Genomic DNA, 20,127 nt, shown 5'->3' on the forward strand with positions numbered 1-20,127 from the left:
GGATAAATGGCTCTTGCGCCCGGCGCAAATCTAAAATGGGTTGGTCTGAAGTAGCTTCATTATTCATAGGTGTGGTTTGGGCGTAACGTGAATAAACCAATCAGAGCGTCATCCAACATTCCCTTTAAAAGCAGGTGCGCAAGTTCCATTATGGATTGCTATTATTATGGCGTATTTACCAGGCGCAGGCAGGAGCGGTTCACAGCCGAGGAGACTGATGTTCTTGTAAGAGCAGTGAAAGACAGAGAAGTGAAGTTGTAATGTTGTACATTATGGTAAAGGTGATTTCACAGTCTTTTTTTTTCAGTCTTTCAGTTTTTTCAGTTTTTCAGTCGATTTTTTTTCCTGGTTCTTGAAGGACAAACCAATTTGTCAGATGTCCTTATATACATATATGTCTTGCCACTATTGGGCAAACAGGTCTTATCCTTAATTATTACAATTAGCCTGAATCATTTGTAAGCTAGATTTATGCCTATTTTTCACATCTTCGTGGCACACCACAATGATTTCCGTCATCTCATGTGTTAATATTTTTTTAGTGTAACAATTTATGATTTGCAAAAATAACTGTTGCATCTGTGTAGGTTACATGAGCAAAGTGTATGCGCGTTGTGCACGCTATACATTATGGTCAAGCATGCGCCCTTAAAATAGCATAATGAACAACGCGCAACGCGCCACTGACTTTAGACTAGGTTTTTTCTGGTCAGTGGCGCAATTGTTTAATGGAACAGCAAAATAGCACCAGGGATTGTTTGCGCCGGAACACGCCTCCTTTTTTGCGCTGAACCGCCCAGGTAGCGCAAGTTCATTCACTAGTTTAGCGACGTGATTCTGTGGAGGGAAAAGCGCGCTTTGCGCGGGTGCAAAATAGGAATGACACATGCGTCGGTGTACAAAGTCAATTGCGCTGGGTGCAAGATAGGGCCCTAAAAGGAATGCAGATCCAAGTGCAGAAATCATTTTACGACAGGGTTCATGTGTGATTCATGAAACACTGGTATGCCGTCAGTCCTAATCTTTCTAATCTTGACGGTTAATGATCGATTGAGCTTTGGTTTTCGGTCAGGAAAATAATCCAAATGAACGGAATGTTCTCAATATAATTCTCCACCAGATTTGCTATGCTGCACGCAAGTTTACGCTAACTTAAAAACTTGCGTACACAAGCTGAGACCTGACGTGAGATTTGACCGTAGCCACCGCTATGTTGTTGGTTAAAGGGGTCATGAACTGGCTTTTTAAAATTTTTTATACTGTTGTCTGAGGTCAATTTATTGGGTATTTATTGGTAATTTATTCAAAAACATCATAATGGGTAAGTAATAGGCTATTTTCTGACCTGGTTTTGAGGCTCTCTGAAAAACTCTCGGTTTCTATGGGAATGCCGCACTGAAGACTAGGAAGTAAACGCCCACGGCTAGAATCGGACAAGATTTGCACATTTAATGAGCTTCTGCTCCCCCTGACAGTGACAGCGTGTGGCAAATGGGAACCGGAATGAATCGCCCAGCCCACAGCCAGGGCTCGCAAAATGTCTTTATCAAACAAACACAATGATTCATCTCCCATCCACCCGCAATTAATTGGAATTATATTTTTTTATTAACGTGACTTGGCCCGCCCGATCGATGAATATAACTGCGAACTGTACACACACACACGTGCGTGCCCTTCAAACATCCAGTCAAGAGAGTGAACAACGCACATAAAAACAGTAATGAACCAAGAACACCACAAATAAAGTATTTTCCAGCCTTTGACAGCGTGCTAAGGTATGTTCTGTTAGACACGTACACATAATCCATAGATATCAAACAATCTGTAACAATGCAATACTATCACATCTAAAAAAAAAACATGTTTTACTCACATTAGTGTGTTGCTTCATTCGTTCATGTAATCTCATCCTGTCTGCAAATCCAGTCTCATGGACTCTCCAGACTCTGTGGTTAAAGGGGTGATGAATTGAGAAATCAACTTTCCTTTGAGCCTTTGATATACACTCACCTAAAGGATTATTAGGAACACCATATTAATACTGTGTTTGACCCCCTTTCGCCTTCAGAACTGCCTTAATTTTACATGGCATTGATTAAACAAGGTGCTGAAAGCATTCTTTAGAAATGTTGGCCCATATTGATAGGATAGCATCTTGCAGTTGATGGAGATTTGTGGGATGCACATCCAGGGCACGAAGCTCCCGTTCCACCACATCCCAAAGATGCTCTATTGGGTTGAGATCTGGTGACTGTGGGGGCCATTTTAGTACAGTGAACTCATGTTCAAGAAACCAATTTGAAATGATTCGAGCTTTGTGACATGGTGCATTATCCTGCTGGAAGTAGCCATCAGAGGATGGGTACATGGTGGTCATAAAGGGATGGACATGGTCAGAAACAATGCTCAGGTAGGCTGTGGCATTTAAACAATGCCCAACTGGCACTAAGGGGCCTAAAGTGTGCCAAGAAAACATCCCCCACACCATTACACCACCACCAGCCTGCACAGTGGTAACAAGGCATGATGGATCCATTCTCATTCTGTTTACGCCAAATTCTGACTCTACCATCTGAATGTCTCAAAAGAAATCGAGACTCATCAGACCAGGCAACATTTTTCCAGTCTTCAACTGTCCAATTTTGGTGAGCTCGTGCAAATTGTAGCCTCTTTTTCCTATTTGTAGTGGAGATGAGTGGTACCCGGTTGGGTCCTCTGCTGTTGTAGCCAATCCACCTCAAGGTTGTGCGTGTTGTGGCTTCACAAATGCTTTGCTGCATACCTCGGTTGTAACGAGTGATTATTTCAGTCAAAGTTGCTCTTCTATCAGCTTGAATCAGTCGGCCCATTCTCCTCTGACCTCTAGCATCAACAAGGCATTTTCGCCCACAGAACTGCCCCATACTGGATGTTTTTCCCTTTTCACACCATTCTTTGTAAAGAATGGAGATTGTCTTGACCAGGACCACACCCCTAAATGCATTGAAGCAACTGCCATGTGATTGGTTGATTAGATAATTGCATTAATGAGAAATTGAACAGGTGTTCCTAATAATCCTTTCGGTGAGTGTATAAAAGTTCATCGTGATATAAGAATATCCTATACATTTCAGAGCTGAAATGTCCTTGTTAGTCAAAGAAAAGCTTTTATTGACACTTGGCCCAGAAAACGAGAGATCTCAGAATATGCCGACCACTGACGTCATAGAATGCAGAAGCACCGCCTCAAGCCCGCCCACCGACTTGTGGAGCTAAACGGGTCGTGCTACCGAGCAATAAACATGCGGTTCCAGCTCACGTGCGTAAGACATTGCCCGTTTGTTTGCTTCATTTCACCACGGAATTGATTGTAAACAAGATACAGGTCGAGATGAAAACACAATGCTGTGCCTTCTATATTGGATCCGACAGGAACGGTGCAACACACTTATGTGAGTAAAACATGTTTTTTATATGTGTTAGTATTGCATTGTTACAGATCGTTTGATATCTATTGATTACATACATTAGCACGCAGTCACAGGCTGGAGAAGGTGTTATTGGCTTATTCGTGATTAGACTCGGACTTGTAACGCCAGTGCTCGCAAAGCCCAACGTCCCGGGGCTAGGTGCTTTTCAGATGGGCTACCAAAACATGTCAAGGGCCTGCCGACGGGCTATCTTAAAAAGTGAAATAACATTCCTTTCTTGCGCGCGCGTGTGTGTGTGTATGTGTGCGGTTTCCGGTTATATTCACTGATCGGGCCGGCCAAGTAATAAAAAATAACATTCCAATCAATCGCGGGTGGATGCGAGATCAATCATTGTGGTTGTTTGATAAAGATATTTTGCGAGTACTCTGAGCATTTCGCCAGACGCTTTCAAAACAATCCCCACATGTACTGACGGGAGCTGAAGCTCATTAAATATGCAAATCTTATCCAATCCTAGCTGTGGGCGTTTACTTCCAAGTCTTCAGTGCGGCACGCCCATAGAAACAGAACGTTTTTCAGAGAGCCTCAAAACCAGGTCAGAAAACGTCTCTGGTTACGTATGTAACCTATGTTCCCTGAGAACAGGGAACGAGACGCTGCGTCAGCTGACGCTACGGGGAACGCCTCGAGCGTTACAGGTGCCTGAAATCACAATTACAAAACGTCAATCCTATTGACCGGCGACAGCCTACGACGTCATCAAGGTGCAACCAGGAAGTATAAAAGGGCGCCTTGCCAACATGACAGTATCTAAACGTCTGAAGGGACTGTTTGGCAGGCAAGCCTTGAGGCATGGCAAAGCGACGCAGCATCTCGTTCCGTGTTCTCAGGGAACATAGGTTACATACGTAACCAGAGACGTTCCCTTTCGAAAGGGAACTCGCGCTGCGTCAGATGGCGCTACGGGGAACGATATACCAACGCCGCCATGCCGAAAGGAGTGCATGCCTACTGGCAGTGACAACTGTCAGGACAAGCAAATTCAACTGAAATGCCTGAACCACTCCCCTTCTGGTCACATTAGGCTGTCAGTGACAGCGCTCCCTACGGTCAAAGCCCAAGCTATAAACCTGAGAAGGAACCTTCACATACCATATGAAGTCCTACCCTGGCCGCTCGAAGGCCTGGAACCAGCCCATTCGACAGAAGGGGTTCCTTTAAGGGAACGTGGCAGGGGGACCCGAGGGAACCCGTGCCAGTCACTATTCGGGAGGAATTCACCGATTGCCACCAGGGAGGCCTGACCTAGCGACCTCTATGTGGGACACATCAGTTCGGCCAACCCCTGTCTGTTTAAGTACAGAGCCTCTGGTACTTGCCTCCGGAGAGACATCCTGCTAGGGTACTGCAAAAAGGCAGTGTCCTCCACCAGCCGGACCTCAGAGACGGGTTATCCTGGAGAGCAGCGCTCAGCGAAGTGCTTTCTAACCCTTGCTAGCGAGGGGAGTTTTAGCCGCTCGATCCTAGGATCTACCAAGCACTTATTTTAAAACGTGCTCAGGAGGCCGAACAGGCCTACAGGCTGATCCTAGCTGGCAGTGCCAAGCGGCTATAAGCTCACAGAAGACTCTCACTTGAGAGGAGCTTCCAAGCCTGCCTGGTAGGTAACCATGCTGTAGGCGATCTATGAGAGTCCCTTCCTGTAGGGACCACATAGTAACAGCGTCGTCTCGTCATGCTAGGGTATGAACACCGCCTTCAGGTGCTACCGGCCGGAAACCGGCACCTGATAGCAGGTGACCACCAGCTGTCCAAACCGCGGAGCTCGCCCTCACGGAGGCCTAGCAGGCCTACCACCTGACCGCAGTCGAGCTAGCCCTCGAGGTAGCTGGGAGAACAGGGACTCGCTCCGTCAGGGAGGCCTAGTGAGGCCTACCACCTGTTTAGTCGTTGGGCGTTCCTCCAGGGAGGCTTAGTTAGGCCTACCACCTGACAATAGGTGCGCTAGAGATAGCTTTTTCACAGTGACTAGACTCATCTAGTGACTGCGAAACCGGAAAATGCCCTTAGAGGAGGCCAGGTGAGGCCTACAATCCAATAGCGAATCCCCCAGGGAAGCCCGTGCCGCTTGCTACCTGTTAGCAAACCCCTGCTACCACGTGTCACCGAAACTGGGGACCGGGGAACGATCTCAGGGAGGCCCGGTGCCTACTACCTGATGGCAGAAAGTGCTATCCTCCAGGGACCTCGGCCACCTGGAGCCCGGGAACAACACCTCAGAGGAGGTCAAGTGAGCCTGCTTACCCCACAGCAGGCCCTTAGGGAGGCCTGGTAACGCCTTCCACCTACAAGCAGCTCGTGCCAGCCGTCTAGGGACTGACGCCTCAGGCATGCCCCCTCAGGGGAGACTGAGTGTGGCCCGCTATTCACAGCAAGCTCTCAGGGGGGCCTGGAGGGGCCCACCACCTGAGCCAAGGTGTCCCAAAAACGGGAGCCTACCCCTCAGGGAGGCCTGGCAGGATCTACCTACAAATAGGAGGAATGCAGGTTCTATGAACCCTGCCGTGGACAGAAGACTGGCTGCTGCACCCAGGCTGACGGTAGCTGTCTGCTGCTGAAGAAGAACTGGACATCCAGATATCACCTGGGGACTCATCCCCAAGGAGGCCAAAGAGACCTACTAGTTGACGAGATTGTCGCTGAAGTTTGACGTCGATGGTTTATAGTCGCGACGTCGAGACTCCCTCCTGGAGTCTGCTGCCCAGACTGCCCAAGCTGGCTACTCACAACCAGCTGGCCTTAACACGCCCGCACCTGGGGCTGGCTCCATCCGAGAGGCTAAAGGGCCTCCGCGATAGCACAGTCTCACAGGGCAGTGCCTACAGACATGAACCTTATCACATTGCCAACAGCAGTGCACTCAGCAAACAAATGCTTAGGAACCCTCTAAAGCGAGGGGAGTACAACTTACGTCACCTGCTTCAGGGCGGCCGCCTTTCTTATACAGCGGTCTGCCGTTCGTGCAAGGACGTCAGCCATTGGTAATGCTCGGGCCTCAGGGGAGCATTCGATCAAACCGCCATGCAGAAGGTTGCGATGCTCAGCTCGACCCGAGCCCTAAAGAAGGTGGAGCAGAGGACATAGAGCAGAGGGTAAACACATCATACAAAAATGTAACCCAGCTCACAGCTCACGCATTAGTGCTTAACCCGGTCGTAATGCTACTTTATACTTAAAGCTAGGAAAACAAACAACTCGCCCCCGCGCGCCACAAGCCCGTGAGCAAGAGCGGCAAATACAAACACTCACGTAAGTGAGAGAGATAACACGGAGAGGCGGTAGATCTCTACTAGCTAAAGTATAGCATTATGCACAAACATACAATGTTGCAAAGAAGATCGTTCTTAGCTTACTCACGGGGAGCTGCAGGCCCTGCGATGTCCAGCGATGTTCCACAATCCCCTGAGCCCTCTCAGGAGAGCGAAAAACAGAGTCCTGAAAACATTAGTAGAAAATGTTTCACCCTTCTCGAGGGGGACTCACCACTCGCTCTTCTCGACGCTTCAACTCAGCCATCAAGCTAGTATACGACCACCATCCTGAGGGGGGCGCTTTCACCAAACAAACCAGGCGGGCCGTCAGAATCTTAAATTTTCTGCTCATCATTGGCCCACCGGCCTAATGTAAAGCGCCCAGGGGAAAGCACAGGAGGAAGGGAAAAAGGCAGCGCTCATCTGCGCGCCCTGGGAGGCGGAGTCCGCTGCCTGCACTGGTTCCGGTTACCAGCACCGCCTTCCTTCCTCTTCTTGTTGCGGGTGTCCCGCCTTCTCTGCGCACCAGTCCTCCACGGAGGGGGCGCTCGAGAGGCGACGCTGGTTCGCTGGTCCCGTCTCCAGTCCTCAGACCGTGACGGGCCAGGGACACCCGGCTGCCTGGGCGTGGTCCCGGACCTCAGCGGGATGCATGTTCTAAATGCCGCCGAGCGCGCCTTCGCCTCGAGGTGCCGAAAAGTTCAGAGGGCGAAACCGGGGCATCCAGGAGAAAGGACTTCCCTTTCTCCCCGATGTCCGCCAGGTTCAACCACAGATGTCTCTCCGTGGCTACCATCGCCGCCATCGAACGACCGATGGCAAACACGGTTTGTTTGGCAGCCCGGAGAGCGAGATCCGTGGTCCGGCGCAACTCGGTCACTGCATCAGGGGTTAGTCCCTCCCCCTGATCGAGGTCCCTCAGCAGGTCCGCCTGGTAGACTTGTAACACCGCCATGGTCCCGTTGAGACCCGCGAGACCCGCTGACATGTACGCCCTGCCGTTCAAACGTGATGTTGTCCTAAGAGGTTTGGTCGGCAGGGTGGGAGTCCTCAGTGTCGATGGCCGCCCAGAGGCGAGATAGTTCGCAAACGTCATAAGTTGACCTCAGACAACAGTATAACATTTTTTAAAAAGCCAGTTCATGACCCCTTTAAATTATCATACGTGCAATGTCTTTCCCACGTGAGCTGGATATTCATTAAAAATAAAGTTCATCCATGCATTCATAATATTGGAATCCGAACGCTTAACAATCTAAATCCGAAAAGCTTATGTGGTATGTTTACTGCTTATAAATTAGATGCAGTTTAGCTATATGCTGCTCTTAGCTGTCAAGTTAGTGGCACGAGTCGGTGGGCGGGTTACAGAATCAGGCATTGTTCTTCTTCTGTTGAGGCGGTGCTTCACTACAGTCTCACGTCATAGCCGGGCACATTCTGAGATCTATCATTTTCTGGGCTTGGTGTCAATAAAAGCTTTTCTTTGACTAACAAGGAAGTTTTCAGCTCTGAAACTTACAGGATATTCATATATTACCATGACCTTTTATATATCAAAAGCAGAAGGGAAAGTTGATTTCTTAATTCATCACCCCTTTAATAATTCAGGCAAGCAGCTGTGCTCAGGGTAATATTAGTGGCACTGATCAGTCGATTACCAACTTAGGACATAAGAAAAAGCATTCCAAGGAGTATCATTTCTGATGAAAAGGTGCTGTGCAGCCTACATTTTAATTTTTGGGTGAACTAACCCTTTAACTTAGCCTGACTTTGTCATACTCAATTCTAGTCAGCATATTCAGCCAAACTTAGCCCCGCCCACAGCATTTGACAAATGTTGTGGCCGGGGCTAAGTTCGGCTGGCATCCAGGCTACCTTGTAGATGCTCACAAATTACCTTAGTATAAACAAGATAATATATGGCAAGCTGAGCATTGAATTATTTAAATGCACTCCATGGAGGCATGACATTTTTTTTGTACCTGTTCACAATTCGGAAGATTCTGCTCTTCTCACTTATACAAGAAACTGATTCATCCATTTGGTCAAGACTACACGTTTTAAAAATGTATTTATGGCTGTAGTTACTATACACTTTTGTTGTATGGAAAACAGCAGGGTGAGTACAGAATTTACATTTTTTATTTTTGAATATAACTTTAACGATAAGTAGGGTGTCCATCAACTGTGACAGGCATACACAGTGGACAGTGGCTGAGACCATAATGTACACTGCAGAGCCAGCAACTCAGTCAGCATGTTAAGCCTTCATACTAAAGTATGTCTGGTCAGCATTCAGCAAAAGGCCAGGCTTATTGGTTAAGCTGCTTCAGCTGTTCAGTCATAAAATAATAATAATAAAATAAACTGTCAGTTCTCACAGTGGTAGTTTCTATCTTTGGAGTGGTGATATGTGCCATACACACATGCTCACCTTGCCAACATCCTGGCTGTGTTCAGCATGGGTGCTGATGTCAGATTGCATCTGTTTCAGGAAAAGGGGAGCATGGGAAACCGTACCCGCTCATAGAGGACGAGTGTGATGACTCTGTATACAAAGAGAACGGCTTCAACATCTACGTCAGCAACAATATCGCTCTGGACCGCTCTCTTCCTGACATCAGACATCCAAAGTAAGTAGAGCTGATTCTCACAGCATGTTCACAGTAACCAGACTCCAGAGCTGCACAGCTTGAGCTAGACATCAGTGTTTTAACGATCCATGGCAGGCCACACTTACGCAATGTGTTTAATTAATGATTTTGTCCTAAATGAGGAATTAATTTAATTAGGATTCATTCATTAAGTGATTTCAAGGCTGATAGATATTTGTTTGTGTACCTTTAGCAGTCAAATAACATAAAAAACATGGGAGAGCAGTCTGTGTGATGTTGCGTTCATTCATTTTTCGATTTAATATTGAAAGTAGAAAAATGAGAATTCGGCTTGATTTTATTTTTTTAGCTTCAGGGGTAGAAAATGGGCATGAATCATCCCTTTCCGCTGATTGGTCAACCAAAGATCAACCCGTGCGACTTTCAGTTTTTCAACAGTTCCATGCAGGATAACAACAATACACATTACCCATCAGCCTACTGGCTCACCAATGGTTTTATTTAGTTGTCCAACTGTCAAAATCTATGTGGCAAAGCTGTGTGACCCTCTGGACAGCGCAGAGATGCAGTTACATTGGAGTGAAGCTCATCAATATCGATTTAAGTGTAAATATGCAGCTGTCATAACTTTTATTTTAGATTTAAGCTTTGGACAAGGGATGAAGTTAAAATATGATAGATATAAAAAGTTATAAATTACATTATTTTGTATCAATGTCAGTTTACTATCACAGCTCATCAATTGTTTTGGTGGTTATGGAATTCTATTAGTTTTTAGGTTTGTTGTTGTTGTTTGCTTGTTTTTATAGAGAATAGCTTATATGGCATAATTTTTTTTCTTTGCCGAAACGTTGAATGTTACTATCCAACTGCCGTGTTTTATGTTATTTGTTCCTCAAAATCACTGTTGTTTCAACACTCTGCAGCACGCCTAGTTAGGGGTAATGTCAAATAGCCATATAATACAATTAGGGATGTTAACCGATGACCGTTTGACCGATGGTTGACCGTATCAATGTTAACCGATCAAAGTTGTCGGTTAAAAAAAAAAAGTGATCTCTAAGTTAGGCTATTATAGACAGTGGACTAAACGCTACTACAGTAAGCCATCTCATTCCAAAATCTTTTTGTGTGAAGTGAACAAATCCCTCACACTCAATTTTTCATAACTCGCCTGTTTGTACTTAAAATAAATTAATAAAAACATTTGGCGCGAGGTCACAGCGTTTGGGTTTGCGCGCTCACAAGGTTTGCAAAAAGTAACGTTAAACAGGCTAAAACACTCGAGGTTGGAGCCAGGGCAGACAATAGTATGAAGCGTGCAAAGAAAAGTAGTGTGTGGGACCATTTCACCAAAAAGAACGACACAGATGTAAGTTGCAACTTGTGTGATACAGTGCTTAATTAGAAGGCACACAGTGAGTTAGACCTGCCTTGGCCGGTGCGTCTTTTACGCATTCTGAAGGTGCCTGTTTTATCCATTGGTTTTATCATGTTGCAGTCTATTAGACAACATTCCGCATAAGATGGGCTTACATTTGGAAATATATTACATCTACATTTCAGTGGTAACACATAAGGTGTTGATCATCGTCTTTCTTTATTATTGTTAGCACTACCTCGAACTAAAGCGGAGTCTCTTCGGAGCTGTCATTTTCTTAAATGAGCCGCGGCAATGTTTCAAATGAGCTTCTAACGCTAGACAAATGCCTTTATTTTCAACGCGATCACCTTGTACCCAAACCATTTCGAAACTAAGGAGCCATTTGTCTTCCGATTACAAACAAGCTCCTCGGCGCCGCGTTTGCGAGACTCATGTTTCGCGCTGTAGGGGATTTAAAAAAAGTGACGTGAGTGGAAGGCAGGCGGCGGCGGCGGCGGGACAGTGTGTGTGTGTGTGTGTCGATCAACATGATTGTTTGCTTTGCAGCCCCTTTAAATGCCGTTTCAAAAAAGACCAAGCATTCGATCTACGTCAGAGAGGCAGCGCGTCCACAAATCTTTCTACAGCGTCAATGGCAGGGCGGCCACAAAGAAGTTTGACGCTCTCACCGACGGCGGTCAATTATTCCGCTTATACTACGGTTTCCACACCTCAAGACATCGATCCGAAGATATATTTAAAGGGATTCGTCCGGTTTTTGTACTTAAATCGCTATTGTGAGTAGGACTATTTCTTCCGCGTCTCATCCAACGGCTCTTTTGTTAGTTCCGAAACGTCACTTTAAAGCTGTTAACGAAGGCTTGAGCCGTTGATAGCATTCTTCTGCAGTTATTAATAAAGTTATTAGAAAGAGAGAGAGAGAGAGAGAGAGAGAGAGAGAGAGAGAGAGAGAGAGAGAGAGAGAGAGTGCTTGTGTGAATTAGGCTACCTCTGTGCGTCTCTAAACAGCTGTTATTACCTCGCTAGTGAAAAAAGGTCACTATGCCTTTAAGTTGCTCCACTATATGGGCTAACTGATTAAATCGTCTGGGCAGCGCTGACACCTTTTTGTGCAAACTGTAGTGCGTGTGCGAGCATGTGTGATTTCAGTAATGAGACAGAAAAGCTTGCCTTTGATGTCCGCTTCCGTCTGTTGGTTTTCATCTGGACTGTCTAATACTGCTGCCGCCCAGTTGTTGAACGTTTTATATTCACCGTAAATATTAAGATTTACTTTAGGAAAATCGTCTGTCATATTGTTGTTTTTAGTCCTGTAATTTCCGTTATTACAGTTAACTATGCGAAGTGATATGGAACTGTAATGCGGTCAAGAGCTGCCTGGAACTACGTTCGCTGTGCATCTCCCAGAAAATAATTGCACACCTCAGAACGTTCATCAGCCAATCAGATTCAAGCATTCAACGGCCCCGTAGTATAAAATGCAATATATAATACAAGTCCAGGAAATGCTCACTCAGTTGCGAGAAGATATCAAAACCCTGTAATGACACCTTGATCAATAAAGCCAGAGAACAGAAGTGTATTTTATATGTATCGTCATCTAGCAGTGTCAGAAATTAATTACCCCATTATGGGGCAAATTTGCTGCTGTAATAACTGAACAATAAAAACTGCTTTTATTCATCACTGTTCTCACGGTATATCCTCGACTAACGCCCTCACCTGGTAAGGCACCACACATATAACATCTCCCCTTTTTCACTTATAGTTAAGGGTACAAAACATAACTTTAAACAGTCATTACTAACAGTTAGGGGTAACAAACATAACAATAACCATTAATTTAATGAGCATCACTAAAGGGTCTCAGTTCATATGTCTAATCTCATCGGTGGTTTGCAAATTCTTTTTGGATATCTTGCTTCTGTGATGCTGGGCTCAGTAACACTGGACTGGACATTAACACTGGGTATCGATTCCATTACTTCCTCCTTCTCCTGTGGATGGCAACTGGGAAATGGACTCTTGTTCTGACTCATGGGTAATGCTTTTTTGTTGATGTTCTCTGGTCTGTATCAGATGCAACTTGAATTTGAAATTGCTTTATTGCTTCAAAAAACATTTGAATTGCTTTATGCAAGTCCAAATCAGTTTCTCTCAGCAGCTTGGCTCTGAGGTTGTCATCACAAATGCCTACTACTATTCTGTCCTTTATTAGACTGTCACATAATTGTCCGTACTCACATGAATTGGCTTTAGTTTTGAGATCCGTAACAATCTGATCGATGCTTTCACCCGGTGCTTGGACTCCAAAAAAAATGCCGTTCAAATGTCACGTTCTATTGGGGTTTGAAGTAGTCGTCAATTTTTTTTATTATGAATTTAACATTATTTTTGTCTTCAGTTCCTGCAAACTCGATCTTGTTGTAGATTTCCAGCTTCATCACCAATAATGTGCAGCAGTGTACAGCTTTGTATTTTTTTAGCTTTCGTATCGATGCTCTGATGCCGTCATGTACAGTTCAAATGATTGTTTCCATTTTTTACAGTTATCCGCAAACTGCAGTAGTTGTGGTGGCTTTAGTCCTTCCATAATGGGCTTGAATTCAATATTATAATAGTCATGGATACACCGTGAGAACAGTGACTAATAAAAACAGTTGTTATTGACCTACATAGCATTCAGTCTAACTTATTACATGGTGTCAAAAGTATCAAATTCAAGCCCATTATGGAAGGACTAAATCCACCACAACCACTGCAGTTTGAAGGCAACACAGATACTGATGCGCTTCGCTACAATGTAACTGCACCTACGCACTGTCCAGAGGGTCACACAGCTTTGCCACATGGACAACTAAATAAAACCATTGATGTGCCAAAGAAGTAGGCTGATGGGTAATGTGGGTGCAGATGTGAGGCAGCCTACATTAATATTTCTGAAATAATCACCTAATATTTATCTGGCACGTAGGTTGTCGATCCCATGCCTATAGAGAAGAAAACACCATCTAGTCCCTGCCCAGCGTGAGTGTGTCAAAGTATTCCTTAGTCCAGTTGTTTGATGAAAGAGAGATTATGCAATAAACTATTGCAATAAACTAGTCCGTCCCGCAGTGGAGGACTGTTTTTCTGCATGGAACTGTTGAAGAACTGAAAGTGGCACGGGTTGATCTTTGGTTGATCAATCAGCGGAAAGGGACATTTTATGCACGCCCACACGTGGAAATCGAATATTTAGGCCATTTATCCATTTTCTGCTCCTAAAGCTAAAAATATAAAATCAAGTCGAATTCATTTTTTTTTTCATAAAAAAAGAATAAATGAGCCATTTTCAAATTTTTTTACTTTCAATATTAATAATTTATAAATATTAATAAATCATAAAATTGTGAGCATTAAGCTTTGAGATTTTACCTCAAACATCTTTGACTGTCAGCAGTCCCTTTCAATTGTTGTCCCGAACTGCGCTGACGATTGAGGATCCGCATGCAGCTTTATTAGGGTAATCTGCAATCGAAGTGCAAAATACAGGTGAAGAGTCAAAACCACAGGGCAAACAATCCAGTTAATAACAGAGCTGAAAACACAGGCAAACAGGAAATCCACGGAAACCATTCAGAACGTCAGAACCATTACATGGGAAAACCAGAAAGAGCGCTCAGAAATGCAGTGGTAGCACTAACAAGACTTTGCAAATAAAGAGTGAAAACACAGGGCACAAGCTAATAACACCTCAAATTTCTTAAAGATGATATTTTTACTTAAAGATGCACCATTTCTGTCATTATTTTTTTTTTTACATATACTGTAAATACGTATATCTTATCAGGAACCTAATAAAAGTTTATTTATTTAACGGTGGGTAATTGGACAAAACTGAGACTAAATTAAATTAAATATAAATTATATTAGCAATACATTTTTATGTTAAATAAAAATGACTGAGTGCACCTTTGATACCGTTTGATGTTGAATAAATTACAGTTTGTACAAAAATTTGAAGCAGCAAAACTGTTTTTCAACATTTGGTAATAATATAAATGTTTAGCACAGCATATTAGAATAATTTCTGAAGGATCTCGTAACAGAAGACTTTGAGCTTTGCCACAACTGGAATAAAACACATTCAAAAATATATTCAAATAGTTATTTTAAACTGTAATAATATTTTACCGTAATATTATTATCTTTAATTTATTTTTTGATAAATAATTGCCCAGCCCTGATGAGATGAAGAGACTCAAGAGAACAAATGTTATTGATGTATATGCCACAATTTAAGGGTTTACAGTTATAAATAAGCCGTTTTGGACCCACTTTATATTAGGTGGCCTTAACTACTATGTACTAACATTTTAATTTATAATTTGATACAATGCACTTATTGTGTACATACATGTTTTTACATTGTACTTACATTTTAAAAAATACCTGCATGTAATTACATCTGTAATTAATTTCTGTAGTTACATTTGTAATTACACAGTTGGCACTTCCCTTACACCTAACCCTACCCTTAAACTTACCCATACCACCACACCTGTCCCTAACTCTACTCGTATCCCACCTCAATATCAGCAAAGGTGTTTTGCAATACAATTTGAACACAGTAAGTACATTGTACTTATTTTTTGATGTAAGTACATAGTACTTAAGGCCACCTAATATAAAGTGGGGCCATTGTTTTAGTTCATTTTTAATTTTAAGTACATTTTATGAATTAAACAGGTCGTAAACATACTTTATCACTAGAGAAAATGGGTCCCATTTTATATTAAGTGTCTTTAATTCCCATGTACTAACATTTAAACTAATATTTAAAAAATATCTGCATGTAATTGCATCTGCAATTAATTTCTGTAATTACTATAAATTACACTGTTAACCCTTCCCCTACCTGTAAAAGAAAGAAAAACGTGTTTTGCAATACAACATGAACACAATAAGTACATTGTTCTCATGTTTTGATGTTAAAGTTAAAGTTAAAAATGCCTAATGTAAAGTGTGACCAAAATTTAAATAACTTAAAAAAACATATAAGTACTATGCAAACATTCAAGACGTTACTCCTCATATAGAACCCTTTAGGCATAAGGGGTTCTTTAAAGTTGAGTCAAGAACCCAAGGTTTCTATATACAACTCCAAGCCTTTTTTTCTAAGAGTCTAGTGTTCCATATTTTGACTGTTCTACATGCACATTCATTTATAAGAACATTTCCTAGCACAAATAACAATGAAAGTTTTTCCGGCTCCATGCATGACCATCAGTATTAAAGCATAAGGCCAAAAAGAGCAACAGTATTAGTTGTGGTTCGCAGTCCATCCATTTAGCAAGATTTGGAGGAGAAAGTCTGGCTTCAGACTTCCATCTAAATGAGCTTCTTGATGGATTGATCGTTAATTGTTCTCAGAAGGCTCTGCACCATTACCTTCTCTTGAATGTCTCCACTGCCATGGATTTTCCCTTGGCAAGAACAAATCTCTCAATAACCCATGCACCAAAGAGTCAATGTCTGAAGGAGGACCCATTCGTTACAGGGTTGTCAATAACTAAAATATATTTATTTCTGCCTGAACGGGCATAAGCATCTGCTACTGGCTTGCCAAGCTTCCAGGCTTTGATAATGTGAATGAATATGAAGTCTTTAAAACATGTTTTAGTGCCATTACAAGGTTAGAGAGTTTTCTCTACTCTACGTTTTCTTGGTGAAAAAGTTTGTCTGTTGCTTTCCTGCTGTTCGCTGTAAAGTTGTGTAAACCCCTTTCAAGCACTGCAGTGTTCCGGTGAAGAGCCTGGTGTGGGGCTTTTATTTACATCCCCTATAAAAGCCTGTGGCGCTCAGTGTGGAACCTGCCAACAGACAGAATGTGAATAACTGTCTCAGTGCGAGAGCAAGCATTCCCGTGTATTCACTTTTAATGCAGGTGAATACACAGAGAAATACACAGATGCTACTGCAGTGTCAGTGCTAAAAGCAAGCAGAAGGAACTGGACAGATTACTAGTGAAAAGTAGTTGAGAGTTTTAAAAACATTTATTCCTGTGATGGCAAATCTGAATTTTCAGCAGCCATTACTCCAGTCTTATTACTTATTATTGTCAATGTTGTGATTTTTTAAAAATAATTATTTGATGAATAGAAAGTTCAAAAGAACAGCATTTATATGAAAAAAAATTGAAATCCCCATAATTGTCATTTTCAAAATTAAAAAATTTAATCTAATTTTGCACAAATATAGTAAGCAGCTCAACAGTTTTTAATGATACTAATAAGAAATGGTTAACACTTTACAATAAGGTTGTATTAGGTAACATTAGTTAATGCATTAGTTAACATGAACTAACCATGAACAACACCTCTGTTCAGCATTAGTTAATCTTTGTTAACGTTAGTTAATAAAAATACAGCTGTTCATGGTTTGTTCATGTTAGCTCACAGTGCATTCACTTATGTTAACAAGATTTTAATATTGCATTAGTAAATGTTGAAATTAACATTAACAAAGATAAATAAATGCTTTATAAGTGCATTTCATTATTAGTTCATGTTAACTAATGTAGTTAACTAATGTTAACTAACAAACCTTATTGTACAGTGTTACCAAGAAATGTTTCTTGACCACCAAATCAGCATTTTAGAGATTTTGATACATTTAGCCATGGTGAGCATAAACACTTTATTTCAAAAACAAAATAAAGTGACTGAATGGTAGGTGTGTATGTATGTATGTATGTATGTATGTATTTATGTATGTATATATGACCTCTTATAAAAATACATGCTTTTGTTCTTACTCCAAATTGTATTATTTGTTCAGTTTTTCGGTTTTGTCACAAAAGTACATTTTGTTTTGTTTTTGTTGAATCAAGGTTAAAGCAAAGACAAAAAAATAATAATAATTAGGGCCTCAAGGACAGGAATTGAAAACCACATCCTAATGGTGACACATGCATTACTGGAAAAGCATTTTTATTTCTTTCTAGATTTTAGAACACAGCACACTTCTCTTTCCACAAAATAGAGTAAAAAAAACACCCAAATCCTATGTGGTGTTTTTATGCAAATACATTTTCTCTAATACCCGATTCAGAGAATTTGCTGTATGTGAGAATTGCATGTTTCAGTAATACACATGACACTGTCTGCATGGCTATTAGTATGCAAATGGCACGTCTTTTTCTTCCTGAACTGTATTTCATTAGTAGACTGATCTGACAGGTCAGACAGGGCTGTTTTAGATGCTGGCTCCTCTCCAGAATACATTTGTGCACAATGCTGGATCTCTCTACGTCAGGGTTCCTAGTTTAGTTCAAACCCTGATCAAACTCACCCACCTGTGATTTTCTAGTGATCATGAAGCCCGTGATTAGCTTTCTTAGGTGTGTTTGATCAGGGTTGGAGCTAAACTCTGCAAGGCATTGGCCCTCCAGGGAACCCTGCTCTATACTGTATTTTTGTTATGTGTGTGTTTTTCCCCCCACCACCATTGAAGTGAAATGTTAATAAACCATGCAGCGCCCTGAGAATGATTATTATACGGAGGTGTATGAATTAGGGCCGGCTTGTCAAGTTTGTCAGGGTGCTGAATTAGAGAGAGAGTGAGCCATAAAGTGCCACTTCATCTGTCGGTGCCGGCTTTGTCGGAGCTCAATTAGCATGCAGATTTCTGAATGCTTTATGAGAGTGCTGGGACTGAAGGACCTCTCAAAACATTGATTTATGATCCGAGCTCTGTCGCCGTTGCCTATGGCATTGGGGCAGCCCGCACCGGTGCTTTTGTTTTCAAATAATGTTTTTACAGTTTGGCAAGATCTAATGCAATAAGCGACAAGATTTATATTTCACACATCATTGTTCTGAGTAGGCTTATGCGATGTTGAGAGTTTCTTAAGTGTCTTACAATATGTGGATTATACATTGATGTCCTGATTAAGCATCTGATGTAAAGCATAATCAGCTAGTATTTGCCTGCCTCGCTCTCAATCTCACTCTCATTGTTTCTTTTCTGTAGCTGTAAGCAGAAGCTGTATCTTGAAAACCTCCCAAACACCAGTATTATCATCCCGTTCCATAACGAAGGCTGGTCTTCTCTGCTCAGAACCCTCCACAGCATCACCAACCGCACACCTGACCACCTGATCGCAGAGATCATACTGGTAGACGACTACAGTGACAGAGGTAAACGGCCGAGCCGTTCTTTCTTTCTCAGAGCATCTGCTTGACATCAGGGCTATTGCTGGTGATTTTCTGCATTAGCTGCTCAAAATGAATGTTGAACGAAGCTTTGATAGTACTGGGTCCTTAAGTGCATCAAAAAAGTTTTTTTTTGGTCATTTATAGAGGTAGACAGGGATTTGTCAATGATCACTGAGTGACAATTATATGTTATGATTGGGTGTCTCTCAAATTGGTAGGGACACTTTTGACCCTTGTAGACTCCCTCAAAACTGGTTTTGTATGTTAGTATCCAACAGTGTATATTCCTCTATTTCGCATAGTTGTTTTTTTATTGTTGTCTGTCATATTCATGATTAAATGTAATTTTCACTACATATTCGTGGAAGTTATATTTTAAACATTTGTTGGACTCCATTAAGGCTAATATAATTGTTAGCATTTGAATGTATTCTAAGTAAATTTAAATAACATTTTCACACTTTTTTTCATTTACACAAATTACAGCTTGATGCACAGTGAAAAATTTAATTTGAGTGATATTTACCAAGATTTTTTTCCCATTCAAAATTCTAGCATGCTCCTTACTGACACTGTTACTTAAACAAGCACACTCAATTTTGAGAAGAAAAAAAAAACACAAAAAGAAAAACATCATTAAGGGTTAATAATGCCACACCTGAGGGGAAGTTGTAATTTATGTATAAAAAAAAGAAATACAAATATATTTTTCACAAACTATCCCTCAATTTAAATCATATTATATGTGTAAAACATTTCTAAGAGTATTATTGTGTCAATCTTTGCATAGAGCAAATTTAACTCATTGTAAGACGTTTAGTCGTAGAACGCAGAAAGATTAAGTCACCAGGAATGCATCTTCGCTTTGAGACACATTGATAGCACACCGTTGAACACTATAGCACCAAAAACTCTGCCTTTTGGAACAGCATCCCGATAGCTCACACAATAAATCAATAAGAACATCCCACCGCACAATGCTCCTCTGTACTACAAGACATCTCAGCCAATAGCATTCCATCTCACAGCTGGGCAATCATCACTCCTGTAGAGGAATAACGGGAGAGCACAATAGTGAGAGTGTACTCCACTCTGGCCTGCTCTGTTCCCATTACAATACTCATGTCCAACTGAAATTAGCTGCCATTAGACTGAGAGGCATCTTGCATTGTTTGACTTATGATGATGATTTTTTAATTG

The 20,127-nt window shown here is 42.1% G+C and overlaps 1 protein-coding gene across 1 annotated transcript in view; it reads left to right on the top strand.

Moving 5' to 3' along the window:
- galntl6 (polypeptide N-acetylgalactosaminyltransferase like 6) overlaps positions 1-20,127 on the top strand; it is a 271,655-nt gene that overhangs the window by 70,525 nt on the left and 181,003 nt on the right. The window contains exons 4-5 of the mRNA XM_079812186.1: positions 9,222-9,360; positions 18,743-18,909. Of these exons, the coding sequence (XP_079668312.1) occupies positions 9,222-9,360; positions 18,743-18,909 (306 nt within the window). The remainder of the gene's footprint in view (positions 1-9,221; positions 9,361-18,742; positions 18,910-20,127) is intronic.

Source organism: Gobio gobio (genome assembly GCF_949357685.1).
Source record: "Gobio gobio genome assembly, chromosome: 3".
Classification (NCBI taxonomy): domain Eukaryota; kingdom Metazoa; phylum Chordata; class Actinopteri; order Cypriniformes; family Gobionidae; genus Gobio; species Gobio gobio.